This window comes from Callorhinus ursinus, unplaced genomic scaffold (assembly GCF_003265705.2).
Source record: "Callorhinus ursinus isolate GAN/ISIS: 27379988/994484 unplaced genomic scaffold, GSC_fseal_2.0 scaffold10, whole genome shotgun sequence".
Taxonomy (NCBI): Eukaryota; Metazoa; Chordata; class Mammalia; order Carnivora; family Otariidae; genus Callorhinus; species Callorhinus ursinus.
The window spans coordinates 77,152,851-77,167,309 of NW_027397072.1; the positions used below are offsets into that span (position 1 = coordinate 77,152,851).

The following is a 14,459-nucleotide window of genomic DNA, read 5'->3' on the forward strand; positions in this document are numbered from 1 at the left end:
CAGAGCTGAAAGACACTCCAATGTGCCTTACCAATCACACAAGCCTCTTTTAAAATAGCAATGTGGGGGGACTCCCAATTTGTGCCTAGGTTCAATTTCTTCCTCCGTTATATGGACAAATAACACTACCTCTTAGGGTTGTTCAAAGGATACTTGTTGATGGTCTGTTTCTGCTCTTGACTGTAAAAAGCGGGCAGGGACTTTGGCTTATTCACTGCCAGAGCCTGGAACAAGTGTCCACCCGGCACATAGTAGGTGCTCAATATTTGTGTCCTAAATGGAAATGGCATGAGAAGAGCCTAGGCCAGACCCTGACGCTTCCATCTGCTAGTACCTTCTATATCCTTAGTTCCCCAGATTCTCCTCCCACCAGGTAGCCAGTGGCCGAACGGTGTCGGCCTGGGGGCTAGGCCCCAGGGAACCTACTTCTGGCCTTGGGACGAGGTCAGCAACAAAACTCCCAGGCCAGAAAAGTCTCCAAGGGCCAGTCTGCCATGCCGGTGGACCTGAAGGCCTCAACCCTCAGGTTCCCCTTTTCTTTCTTTATACCAGGAAAATCATCCCCCCCTCCCCCGCCCCGGCACAACGCGGTGCTGCTTCCGAAGTGCCTGCTGAGAAGCGCCACCCTGCCCCAAGCAACAGCCTTCTGGGGAAGGAGCCCAGCACGCGACGCCCAGCTAGACTGCAGCAGAGGAACGGCGAGGCCAGGCGTGCAGGCCCGGCGGAGGAGAGCGGGCCGCACCGACGCCCAGCGGGCCGGCAAAGCCGGCGGGAAAGGGCGTGCGAGGAGAAGGGCGGGGCGAGCGTCCGCCCGCGGCTCCCGCGCTCAGGCGCCGCTCCACCTTAAGCTCGGGACCCCCTTAAGGGCGGGCACTGGAGCCGCGCGCCCGGAGGCGGGGTCTCCCATGCAAATGAGGGGCGTGGGTCGGCGGGGCGGGGCGGGCGGGGCGCTGACCTGACGTCAGGCCGGCGGCCCGGGCAGTTGGCTCGGCGGCGGCGAAGCGGCAGGAGCGGCGGCGGGAGCGGGGCCGCGCGGCGGGGCGCGGGGAGCGGCGGCGGCCGAGCCGGAGCAACATGGCGCCGGTGGGCGGGGGCGGGCGCCCGGGCGGCGGGCCGGCCCGAGGGCGCCTCCTCCTGGCGGCGCTGCTGCTGCTGGTGCTGATGTGGGCGCGGGGGGCCCGGGGCCAGGGCGACCCCCAGCGGGGCGCCATCCTGGGCATGAGGCTGGCGAGCTGCAACAAATCGTGTGGGATGAACGCGGATGGCATCATCTTCGTGTCCGAAGGCAGCACGGTGAACCTGAGGCTGTACGGCCAGAGGCTGGGCTCCATCTCCAGCAACCTGATCTCCTTCACCGAGGTGGACAACTCCGAGGCCATCCACAACTCCACCAACTGTCCCGAGCTCACCAAGGACCTGGTCGTCCAGCAGCTGGTCAACGTGAGCCGCGGGAACACGTCCGGGATGCTGGTGGTGCTCACTAAGTTCCTCCGGAGGAGCGAAAACATGAAGCTGTATGCATTGTGCACCCGGGCCGGGGTGGACGGTCCCTGGCAGAGGTGGACCGATAAGGACTCGCTGCTCTTCATGGTGGAGGAGGCTGGGAGGTTCCTGCCCCTCTGGCTGCACATCCTCCTCATTATGGTGCTGCTGGGGCTGTCGGGCATATTTTCTGGCCTCAACCTGGGGCTTATGGCCCTGGACCCCATGGAGCTGCGCATCGTGCAGAACTGTGGCACACAGAAGGAGAGGCGCTATGCCCGCAAGATCGAGCCCATCCGGCGCAAGGGCAACTACTTACTCTGCTCGCTGCTTCTGGGAAACGTGCTGGTCAACACGTCCCTCACCATCCTTCTAGACAACCTCATCGGGTCTGGGCTCATGGCGGTGGCGTCTTCCACCATTGGCATTGTCATCTTTGGGGAGATCGTACCTCAGGCCTTGTGCTCCCGACACGGCCTGGCTGTGGGTGCCAACACTATCATTCTCACCAAATTTTTTATGCTACTCACCTTCCCCCTCAGTTTCCCCATCAGCAAGCTCCTGGATTTTGTTTTGGGCCAGGAAATTCGCACCGTTTACAACCGGGAGAAGCTGATGGAGATGTTGAAGGTAACGGAGCCCTATAACGACCTGGTGAAAGAGGAGCTAAATATGATCCAGGGTGCCCTGGAGCTACGGACCAAAACCGTGGAGGATATCATGACCCAGCTCCAAGACTGCTTCATGATCCGCAGTGATGCCATCCTGGACTTCAATACCATGTCGGAGATCATGGAGAGCGGCTATACCCGCATCCCCGTGTTTGAAGACGAGCAGTCCAATATTGTAGATATTCTCTATGTCAAAGACTTGGCCTTCGTGGACCCTGATGACTGCACCCCCCTCAAGACCATCACCCGCTTCTATAACCACCCAGTGCATTTCGTCTTCCATGACACCAAGTTGGATGCCATGCTGGAGGAGTTCAAGAAGGGTAAGGCCTGATGGAGCTCTCCCTGTTAGCTGGCTTTGTGACGCTTCTCGTTCCCTTGCCTGTTTTGTGTCGGCTGTTCTTAAGTGTTTCGGTGTGACTGTCCCTTTGCGCATCGCTTCCAGTGCCTCTGAGGTGAATGGCATTTGGGGCAGCAGGAACAGTTCATAAGCATCTGCCGTTTGCCAGGTACTGTGCTTTGTGCTCCAGGTGAATCAGAGCCGAGACACGCTGGTGCACTTGGAGGGATAGAGCAAGGCCTCAGGGAGCTACTGAAGCAGGACAGAGTAAGGCCTTAAAAGAGGCCATGGAGATTACAGTGTGGGGCCACCCATCTGATTGGGGTGAGGTGGGGAAGGGGCTGGAGCCCTGGGAAAACCTTCACAGGAGGAGGGAGCGTTGAAGGGAGAGCCTGAAGATGTGGGGAAACCTGGTGCCTCAGGCAGGGGGAGCCCCACAAGGAGCAGAGCACCTGAGTGGGGAAGCAAAGGATGTGCTTGTGGCCCAGCAGGTGGTCCTATTGAGCTGGGTTTGAGTCTGCTGCTCTGTGGTCAGTGGGGAGAGGCTGAGTCATCTGGGGCCTTTGGAAGCGCCTGAAGACAGGGCGGTGCGTTTGCTTGGTGCTGTCGGAAGTTTTTGAGCAAGAGTGATGTTTCTGGAGCTCCTAACCCACAGAAGCTGAATTAGGAGGTCTCTGGTTGGCTCCCCACTCAGAACAGTGCCAAGTAATGCTTTCGACTATTCTGCAGAAGCAAGCAGATCAAGTTTTGGTTATTGTTCTGTCTTTTCCCAGGCGCCAAACATAAGCTTCCCTCCTGTGGTCTGTTGGAAATCTTCAGCTGGCCTTGCAGTGCCTTGTGTTTTTTTTCTCACATGGGTTCTTGGCCAGTTCTCAGGTCGTTAGAGAGGCACTTGGAGGTTTTACTCATCAGCCTCAAAGCTCAGGGCACACACCCCTTTCCTTACTTCCGACAAAACTTTCCTCCCACCTCTGCCACTCAGAAGTCCTCAGTGGCAGTAAACAAGCCAATTATGGAGTAAAACCCTCCTAGGCCACAGGGAGTGAGGAGGCAGAAAGGGAAGCTCTTTATAAAGGAATGGGGGAGGGGAGGGCGCACATCTTAAATCCAGGACTTTGCTTCCCTTCCCCATAGGTAGAGCTCCTGCTGGCTAAGGCAGCCTACCCACCCAGGGCACTCCAGCAGGGAGCGAGTCTCAGATGCGGAGGGGAGAGCCTGGGACTGGATGGGTCAGGGGTGATGGGGTGGGATAGGTGGTAGGAGCAGGCCTTGCCCGGTTTGCTCTGCAGAGGTGCTCTGGTCAGGGCCAGAGTGGGTTACTGATACCCTCCCTTTTTCAGAGGGACAGACAGAGTGAATCTCAGCATCAGAACTGAGAAGGACTGGAGTAATAGAAGTCCAAGTGGGAGACAGCCTGGTAAGGTGACCTCATTGCAGAGAGACTGAAGGGACCTGGACATCTGGTGGTGATGGCCCCGTGCTGGGGCAGCTTTGCAGGTGCAGGCCCAGGAACCGGTTTCTCCCAGGTAGCTGATCCTGGAGTAGAGAAGTGAGGATCTGTGCCCTCCCCCGACCCTGCAGCCTCTTGGCCCTGAAGACTTCTCCCATGTTGCTTGGTCAGGAACCTGGTTAGGCCTCGCTAGGGCGGCTTCCTGCTCACCACCTCTGTGGTCTTTGGGATGGTTGCTGGTGACACACCCATCAAGCACGTTTGCATCGTCCAGCTTGGATCTGGAGCCAACTGGTATGGATTGGCTTGGCCAGGCTTCCCAGCCCCGGATCAGGAGGGCTGAGCTCTTGTCCGGTGGGAGCTTCCTGGGTCTTGGCAGGGGCATCTTTGGACTCATCTTGCAAAAAGGAGTACCACTTCAGGAAGCTGGGAAAACAGAGCTAGCATCTTTCAGGCCAGAGCTCTGATGAGCGGAATTCTCCAAATGTACATTTTAGTTCACTGGAGTCTCCTTAACAGAGGCTGGTCGTCTGAGCCTGAGTGCTAGCCCTAGCCCTAGCCCTAGCCCTAGCCCTGGAGGGGGTGCTCCTGATTCCGTGGAAACGCAGGCGTAGTCTACCCAGGGCAGCCTGAAGCTGTGGAGGTGTGAGTGTGATATGATGGTCACCCCTAATGGACACACCCTGGGGCTTTGTGGTTCCATCCTAACTCATTGCCACCCTGGGCTGCCCCCAGTATGGTCTCTCCCAGATCTTTTCATCTGGCATTTACCTTTTTAGTCTGAGGCCCTCTTGGACACGGAAAACACTTTACATCTGCATCTTAAAAGATTCTCTTTACACATCTGGTGTTTGGAAGGCTTTTGTAGCTAAGAAAAACAAGGGAGCAGTGTTAACATGGCTAGCACTGTCAGCAGCATCAGAACAAGAGCTGGGGGCCTGCCAGGTGTAGCCAAGCATCTCCCTGAGGGTCTTTGCTATGCTTTCGTGAACTCTCCAAGTTGGGTAAGGTCCCTAACCTCTGCCAGAGTCTTTCTGCTCTGCGTGTAATCCTCTTTTAAGATCATTTTATCTCCTCCTTGCTCCCCAGCTTTATGAGCTCCTCGTGGGTAGGGATCAGACCTTAGTAGTGTTTTCACCACCCAGTGCCTGGAAAGGGATGGCTCTTTAGTAAATATTTGTTAAATGAATGAATGAATGAATGAATGAATGAAAGAATGAGCAATGAATGAATGACTGACAAGCCCTGCCAGCCTTCTTGCTGTTCCTTGTACACACCAGGATGCTCCCGCCTGAGGGCCTTTGCCCTGGCTGTTCCTTCAGGTTGGATGTTTTTCCCCAGATGTTGTAGGCCTCACTCTCCCCTCCCTCGTGCTTGCTTCAGCTTCACCTTCTCAGTGAGGCCTTCCTGGCGCCCTATTTAAAACTATGACCTCCCGGGGCGCCTGGGTGGCTCAGTCGTTAAGTGTCTGCCTTTGGCTCAGGTCATGTTCCCCGGGTCCTGGGATCCAGCGCCGCATGAGGCTCCCTGCTCTGCGGGAAGCCTGCTTCTCCCTCTCCCACTCCCCCTGCTTATGTTCCCTCTCTCGCTGTGTCTCTCTCTGTCAAATAAATAAATAAAATCTTAAAAAAATAAAATAAAAATAAAACTATAAGCTCCCATCCTCCCCAACCTTCCTCATCTCCTCTACCCTGTGCTAATTTTTCTTTTTCTCATAGCACAAATCACTTTCTAACAACTCCGTAATTTACAAATCTGTGCTGTTTGTCTGTCTCCTCCTGTTAGAATATTAAGTTCCAAAGAGCAGAGCTCTTTGTATTGTTCACTGGCATATCCCTAGCCCCTAGAATGGTTCTTGGCACATGGTAAGATAAGATCTCAATAAAAGATCACTGTGTGAATGAATGATCTGTTAGATTTGGGACTAATCTGGGGACACCCATTCCATAGTGCTAGAATGTTGAGGAGCCGAAATCCAGGGAACTTGATATTTCTAGTTGCACCGAGGAAGACAGGAGGGGCTCCGACAATGACATATATATTAATGGTTCAGGGATCGAGAAGCAGAGTTTGGGGTCTTGAGAGTGACGCATGGTTCCCCTTTCCTGTGCCTCAGTTTCTGTGAATAAGCGGTTTTTGACCGTCGGGCATGTACATAGCTTCCCTCATTAGTGTGAGTCATGAAGATGCTCCTGTGTACACAGTTAGAGACAGGCTCCAGGAGTCCGTGCAGGCATGGGGCTGAGCTTCCCTTGGAGACTAAGGCAGGCTTACAGCTTCCCAGCTGCTTTGCCTCCCAACTCGAGGCATTTATCATTAGATATTTATTGAAACTCATACTCTCTGTGCAAGACACGGAGCTAGGCACCACAGGACCTAGGAGAATAGACCATCTGGTTGGCTAGAGCTGTAAGGCCACTGAGAGGCTCATGCCATTTGACCTTGGTCCTTCAACTTACACCTCACCTAGAACTGTTTGCAGCACGGGGTGTTGTGGTTGACTTTGTCTACAGCTTGAGATCTTAGAGGCTCCCTGGGCTCCTCCTGGCCCAGTTGCAGTTTTCTTTTACCAAAGATGCCCTCGCAGACCCTGGAGGCAGAGTAATGAATAAACTCTCCCAAGTAGAAGTCAGAAGCTCCAGCTCCACAAGGAAGCCCACCTTCCAGCTTTCCGCTGTCCCTTCCTCTGTGACATTCCTGTCCCTCTCAGGCACTGGGCTCATCTGTAGTCATCTTATCTTTCCCCACCTACTTTATGACCATCTAGCCCCCTGTAAAGACTTGGGTTTAAACTCCACCCAGCTTGGTTTCCGACCCATGAGGTGACTTTGGACCTATTACTGGCCTCATAGAAAGTTAGCGTGTTTACATATTGAAGGGGAAAAAGCTAGAAATATTTTTGTTGAAAACTCCTCCCATATTTCCATCTGTGCCACATCACACTTCTCCCACGTACTTTTTTTCTTCCTGAAACAACTTTATCAAGTCAAGAAAAAACAGTGCATAATTTTTGCATTCACTTTTGGTTCCTACCATCTGACACACTTTAAGTATCTTATTTCCCTCCGTTTGCTTGTTCGTTCATTTGTTGCAACAAACATCTAATTTTCTGAGGCCTGTGGTGTCAGACACTGTGCTCGCTGTTGGGAGTCAGAGAGGACTAAAACAGCCCTGTTGACAGAACTCTCAGTCTAGCAGGGAGACAGACCTTGTAAACAAAGCTTACTGTTCCCGGTTCAGGTAGGTGCAGTGGGGCCAAGGAAGGCCTGGGCCCTCGAGATGCTTCTGAAGTCGGAATAACAGGACTCCGTGATCACTTCGGAGATGTTGGAGTCAGGACCAGGAAGCAGTTGTGAATATCTGAGCTTTCTAGCTAGGGCTTCAGATTGATGATGTTGTCATTTAACAGAAGTGGGGAGAGGAAGAAGCAGAGACAGTTTGGAGGGTTGTGGGTGGCGGGGGTGTGGTGGTGGTAAATTTACAGCAATGTGACCCTTTTTTTTTAAGATTTTATTTATTTATTTGAGAGAGAGAGAATGAGAGAGAGAGAGCACGAGAGGGAAGAGGGTCAGAGGGAGAAGCAGACTCCCCGCTCAGCAGGGAGCCTGATGCGGGACTCGATCCCGGGACTCCAGGATCATGACCTGAGCCGAAGGCAGTGGTCCAACCAACTGAGCCACCCAGGTGCCCGCAATGTGACCCTTTATTGGACTCCTCTGTGCTTACCGAGCTTCTCACACTGAAATGTGCACCCGAACTGCCTAAATGTTTTGTTAAAACGCAGAGGTGAACTCAGTGGGTCTGGGGTGTGGCCTAAGAGGCCGTGTTTCTGGCAGGCTCTCAGATGATGGCCGTGTTGCTGGTCCTGGACCACACAGAACAGCACGAGGGCGCGGTCCATCCAGGCAAGCATGCGGGTGAAAGTGCCCATGTGGGACTTGGGAGTAAGGCCAGGACCAGGGTTAAAGGCTTGAGAGTCAGCTGAGAGCCGGCAGCACATGCGAAGCGCGTAGAAGCCCCCTTAAAGTGGCTCCTCGGAGAGATGAAAAAGAGCCAAGCAGGCGTGGTTTGGGGAGCCTCCTGGGGAAGCCTGATAGGGTGAGGGCCAAGCACAGACTGTGGGGCCGGGACAGTTAAGTCGCAAGGTGCTGGGAGAGGACAGCCTCAAGAGTGGAGAGCGCACGTAGCCACCCACCTGGTCTCCCACAGCAGCTCCACCTGGAAACAGTCTCCAGCTGAGCTGGCGACTTGCTCTCGAGAAGCTGCCCCGGGGGCAAGAGTATCTGCGAGAGGGACTGGAGCCGCCTGCTAGGGCAGAGGTGCCCGCCAGGCAGCTGACAAGACGCTGGCCGGGCTCCTTTCTCTTTGTGAGGCACTCGTGGGCTTATGGAGCATGGTCGCCGGGGGTAGCGTGATTGGGTGCTGGCCAGCAGGCATCTGCACCTCTCCCCCTCGTTGGCCTCGCTCGGCCGCTGGACCGGCTGCCATAGAGGGGCCCGCACTGAGAGCCGTTTCCTCAGCCTTCTTTTGACGGATCTCACCCTAAAGCTCTAATTTGTGCCCTGGAAGGCAATGCCTTTGTGTCCAAGCCCAAATAAGAGCTTAGATCACACCGAGATCACACTATTGTTTACTTTTCAAAAGTCTTATATTTTTAGTTGGAAAGCCCAGCTCCAGAGTTTTCAGGACAGGGGTTACTGAACAGATGTTTAACCTTGAAAATACTTGAGCACACAGAAACACAAAAACACTCCTGCGGGAGAAATGCGTTAAGGGGCAGGGCCTTCCAGGAAGCGGACGCCTTTCTGCTCAGTAGAAGTCAGGGAAGACACTCCAAAGGAGGTGGCATTCCAGCTGGATCTTCAAGGGTGGATAGACACGACCTTTTTCCACTTCGGTGCCTCTTGTTCTGGGAGAACTTGGACAAGACCACAGAATGAGAACTGAGCTTCTCAGTCGTTGATACCAACTTTGGGTAAAACTGCCACATGTTGCGACTGCTTCTCGGCCCTTTCTGTGGATATGAGAGTTATGGAATTTGCCAGGGGTACCCGAGATGGCCCTCAGCGAAGATGATGGGGCACAGCTGCCATTTGGTCCAGCCCCCTCCTCCCCTTCTCTGAGCCTCTCCAGGTCTGCTGTCAGGCACAGCCCTGCGACAGGGTGCTGGCCCACCCTGTCCCTCAGGTTACCCCTCTCATCACACCTGAGTGTGCCAGGACAAGCTGTCATAAAAGGCCTTGTGGCTGCATAAAGGACTCCTGGTCCATTCCACAGACTGGAGTCTGGACTTCGGAGTCTATCCTTGTTCCGTTTGTTAACACGATTTTCTTTTTACTAGTGGTTATTATAAAAGAGATACATCTGATTTTTTTTTTAAGGATTTTCTTTATTTATTTAACAGAGAGAGAGCACACAAGCAGGAGGAGAGGGGGAGTGGCAGGCAGAGAGACAGGGAGAAGCCGGCTCCCCACTGAGCAAGGAGCCCAAATGATGCAGGGCTCCATCCCATGACGCTGGGATCACAACCTGAGCTGAAGGCAGATGCCCAACCGACTGAGCCACCCAGGCGCCCCAGAGATACATCTCATTGTCAGACGTTTAGAAAACACACACATCTAAACAAAAACAACACATGAACCTGTGATCTGGAGAGAAATACTTCTAATATTTTGATTTATTACAATAACCTTTTTAGAAATTGACTCTGAAAGTCATGTCACAAACAGCAGGATCAAAACCATTTTCATTTTACAGCCGTGTAAAGTTTCTTTTTTTTTTAAAGATTTTTATTTATTTATTGAGAGAGAGAGAGAATGGTAGAGAGAGAGCATGAGAGGGAAGAAGGTCAGAAGGAGAGGCAGACTCCCCGCCGAGCAGGGAGCCCGATGCGGGACTCGATCCCGGGACTCCAGGATCATGACCTGAGCTGAAGGCAGTCGCCTAACCAACTGAGCCACCCAGGCACCCCATGTAAAGTTTCTTATTAGCCACTCATACGTATTTTCATGTTGAAACCATTGTCTATACTGCCCTGCTTTTGGAACCCAGTTTAGATTTGTTCTTCAGATTTTTCCTCCGATAAGACAAGAAATCCCTTTCTATCCCTGGGCTTCTTGGGAGGAGCATCTTGGAGGGTGTCCCCAGACTGAGGGCTGGGCTGCGCTGTGTGGCTGATGAAAAGGTGAGCCCGGAGGGCTGGGGTGTGCAGCCTCCAGCCTGGTTTTTTGTTGTTGGGTTTTGTTTTGTTTTGTTTTTTGTTTTAGCCGCCAGCCTGTTTTGCTGGGGGTTAAATTTGGTGTTGCTGGGGCATTCCCCAGAGGTTATAGTCAGAGTCGCTTCCATGCTGCAGGGCCGATTTACTGTGACCTGGGCAGGGTTCTTGAAAGACTGGTTTCCCCGGGCTCTCTGGAACGCCAGGTCTCTGGCCAGCAGGCAGCCAGGAGCCGCTCCATTCCCCCAACCCCAGGCAGGCTTACTCCCACACACACTCATGCCTTCCCCCACCAAATACACAAGGACAGGCTCACACATACACACACACACCCCCGCCCTCACACAGGCATGCTTCAACACACTTCACCCCCACACACAGGCAAGCAAACTCACACACAGTTACCCCTGCAAGCAGGCTCTCACACACGTTCACATATGCATGTACACACACACGCTCAGTTACCCAAGTCCTGCTTTAAAATTAGTCCAGGGGCGCCTGGGTGGTGCAGGGCATTGAGTGTCCGACGGTCGGTTTCGGCTCAGGTCGTGATCTCAGGGTCTGTGGGTCTGGCCCCTGGTCAGGCTCCGTGCTCAGAGGGGAGTCAGCTTGGGGTTCTCTCTCCTGCTCCCTCTGCCCCTGCCCCTCCCGCTTGTGCTCTCTCTTTCTCTCAAATAGATAAATAAAATCTTAAAAATATCTACATAAAATTAGTCCAGTTCTCCTCACACTTCCCTAAGAATAAGTTTAAAAAGTGAGTAAAGCTTATGCAAGTGGAGTTTATTTCATGAAAGGCTCAAAATAGTGACTGACTCGTGGTCTCTGAAGAATTTCTCTTTGGTTGCTGGTGATTTGTTGGTGTCCAGCTCAGAGGGCGGTGGTGAGGACTAAATGAGGTAAGGCATATAAAGTGCTTAGCTCAGTGCCTGGCACCATTGTCCTCATGCAATAAATGTTAGCCATTTTAAAAATTATTGTTATTACTATCCAAATGTGCCCCAATGGGCGTGGGTACCAACTTGGGCTGTGGTGGTTCTCATATACCGGCCCAGGTGGCAGGCTGCCCCACTGTTCGGGCGTGGTGCCTTTCTTGGAATTGTGAATACACTGAGGTCAAATGAGCCCACTAGATAATTACATGCTAATTCAGATACCATCTTATCTGGGTCCTAGTGTGTATATTAAGGGGAACAGAAGCCAGAGCTTAAGGGAAAAAAACGTATGGCAGAGAAACTTAAAACTGAGGAGATGCTCCTCATTTACTGAATTGTTTGTTTCCTGCAAATTGGAGAAACTTAAGCCTGCCATCCTGATTGGCCGCACGTTTGTGTTCTCACTGCAGGAGCATAATCTGAGGATCAGGGAAGCCGGGCAGGGCAAGGGGTTTTTGCACCTCTCCTTGAGTTGTTTCACGTTAGGATTCCCTCATGTCCCAGTTAAGGAGAGAAGAGTTTAAGATAGAAAAGCAGCAGAGAGTAGAGGGGGATCCAAGGGAGCAGAGATTCCCCAGGAGGCCCAATCTCCCTGGAAATGCCCCAGACCCAGAGCTCCGGAAAAGGCTAAGTAAGAGCAGAGAGCAGAAGGAAGTGCCTTCATTAATGGTTAACCTTTATTGAACACTTAGTTAATCCCCCAAATGCTATAGATAGGAACTGAGGCTCAAAGAGGCTAAGAATCTTTTCCAGACGTGTGACAACTAACTGGCAACCCCAGCTGTTCTCCTCCAGAGGCCAAGCTCTTAACCCCTGCTCTGTGTCGCTTTTCAGTAAGATCGTGGATATTAAGAAAGAGATGAGAAGATTGGGAAATTCCAGTAATTCCAGGCCGGAAAATTTATTGTCAGTTCTAGATTTTTTTTTTTTAATTGAGGTACAGTTGACCTATAACATGATAATTTGTTTCAGGTGTACAGCATAATAATTCCATATTTTCATAAATGTTTGCCATAGTAAGTATCCATCATTCACCACATGTAGATATAAAATCTTTTTTTTTGTGATAAGTTTTTTTTTAAGATTTTATTTATTTATTTGACACACACACACACACACACACACACACACAGAAAGCACAAGCAGGGGGAGAAGGAGACTCCATCCCAGCACCCCGGGATCATGACTTGAAGGCAGACGCTTAACAACTGAGCCACCCAGGTGTCCTGTGATGAGAAGTTTTAAGATCTACTCTTTCTCTCTTTTAAAAGATTTGATTGATTGATTGATTGATTGATTGATTTGAGAGGAGAGAGAGCATGAGCATGGGGGAGAGGCAGAGGGAGAGGGAGAAGCAGGCTCCCAGCTGAGCCCCACCTGGGGCTCAATCCCAGGACCCTGGGATCATGACCTGAGCTGAAGGCAGCCGCTTTAACCGACTAAGCCACCCAGGCGCCCCTAAAATCTACTCTTTTGGCAATTTTCATATATACGAATTAATATTATTAGTTACCATGTAGTTACTGTAGTTACCATGCTGGGCATTACATCTCCAGGACTTTTTTATCTTATAACTGGAAATTTGTACTTTCTGACCACGTTCCCCCATTTCGCCCACCCCCCACCTCTTGCCTCTGGCAAACACCTAGATTTGTTTTAAAGGAAACTTTTCACTGAAGCAAAGTACATAAACCATTAAGTGTACGACTTGATAGTTTTTCACAAAGGAACACCCCTGTGTAACTGTTACTGAGTTCAGGAAATAGAACATTATCAACAACGTAGAAGGTTGTGTACCCTCTAGGGTACCCTCCCAATTACTGCCTCTGTCCCCCTAGTCATCGTGGGTTAATTTTTTCCGTTTCTGAACTTTTACAAGCGAATCATCAGTATGTGTCTTTTGTGTCTGGTGCCTTCTGCTCAACATAAAGGTCATGAGTTTCATCCATGTTGTATGTAGCTGTAGTTCATTCCTTTTTGTTGCTAGATAGTATTCCATGATAGAAATATACTGGGATGTTGATGACATTTCAGTTGTTTCTAATGTGGAACTATTTAAGGCCACTGAAAAGTGCTCTCATGCATGTCCTCTGGTGATGTTATGTAGGCATTTCTGTTGGGAATATGCCCAAGTTTGGACTTGCTAGGATATAGTATAGGCGCAGATGAGACAGTTTTCCAGAATGCTCTTTGCTGTTACCAGTTTACACTCCTGTCCCTACAACTGTGGTATCATCAGCTCTTTATTTATTTCATTTTAGCCTGTCAGGTAGGTGTGTGGTAGTATCTCCTTGTCCTTTTATTATACATTTCCCTAGTGACTGATGATGTTGAACACATTTTCGTATACTTAGTGTCCATTATGTGTTAGTGTTTTTATATCCTGTTTAAAGATTCTTTGCCTATACACAAGTGAGGAAGCCGGTATCCAGTGTTATTTTCTAGAAGCTATGTTTGCTTTTCACATTTGGATCTGTAATCCTTCTGGAATTTTTTTTGTGTGTCTGGGGTGTTACAGACTGATTCTTTTTTTAAATCCATATGGATTATCCAGCTGGTCTAGTACTGCTTATTGCGAAGACTATCTTTCCCCTTTGAGCTGTGGTATATGTGTGGGTCTCTCAGGACTCTCATATTCCCTTGGTCTGTTTGTCTGTCCTTGCTCCAGTACTACATTGACGTACTTGCCATAGTTTTCTAATAGGTGTTGATATTTGGTAATAATGATTCTGTTCTTTGTTCTTCTTAAAGATTATCTTAAATATTCTTCAGCTTTTTTTCCTGAGAATTTAATGGAATTGCATTGAATCTAGAGATCTACTTGAAGACCTGACAGTTCTATAGTGGTGAATCTCCCAGTCCAGAGACATGGCTACCCCTCCATTTGTTTTTTGTTTTTTTAAAAGATTTTATTTATTTATTTGACAGAGAGAGACACAGCGAGAGAGGGAACACAAGCAGGGGGAGTGGGAGAGGGAGAAGCAGGCTTCCCGCGGAGCAGGAAGATCGAACAGGGCTTGATCCCAGGACCATGACCTGAGCCGAAGGCAGATGCTTAACGACTGAGCCACCCAGGCGCCCCTACCCGTCCATTTGTTGATACCCTTTTAATTTTTCAATGTTTTGTCAGTTTCTGTGTAGAAGTCTTACACATCTTTTCTTAGATGTATTCCAAAGTATTTGGTGATTTTTAAGAGGCGTCTTTAAAATTTTGTTTTCAAGAATGTTGTCGCACACCGTTCCGACCCGGCTGTGCTGTAGTGCAGTTCTGTCACCCACCACCCGGAGTTAGCATGAGACCCCGCAGCCAGCCCCACGCTCCCCACTTCACATACCGGCCACAAGTCAGGTCCCCCCACTGGCTCTAAAT

At 50.9% G+C, this 14,459-nt stretch overlaps 2 protein-coding genes across 3 annotated transcripts in view; one reads left to right on the forward strand and one right to left on the reverse strand.

The window, feature by feature from the left end:
• The window catches only part of LMAN2L (lectin, mannose binding 2 like), a 42,904-nt gene extending 41,852 nt beyond the window's left edge, over positions 1–1,052 (reverse strand). Inside the window, exon 1 of the mRNA XM_025868947.2 lies at positions 956–1,052. The gene's annotated coding sequence lies outside the window, so the exon portion shown is untranslated. The remainder of the gene's footprint in view (positions 1–955) is intronic.
• CNNM4 (cyclin and CBS domain divalent metal cation transport mediator 4) overlaps positions 994–14,459 on the forward strand; it is a 37,441-nt gene continuing 23,975 nt past the window's right edge. Inside the window, exon 1 of one of the 2 annotated variants that reach the window (XM_073897801.1) lies at positions 994–2,476. In XM_073897801.1, the coding sequence (XP_073753902.1) occupies positions 1,075–2,476 (1,402 nt within the window). In that variant the 5' untranslated portion in view covers positions 994–1,074. The remainder of the gene's footprint in view (positions 2,477–14,459) is intronic. The other variant, XM_025868948.2, reaches the window with a different exon arrangement.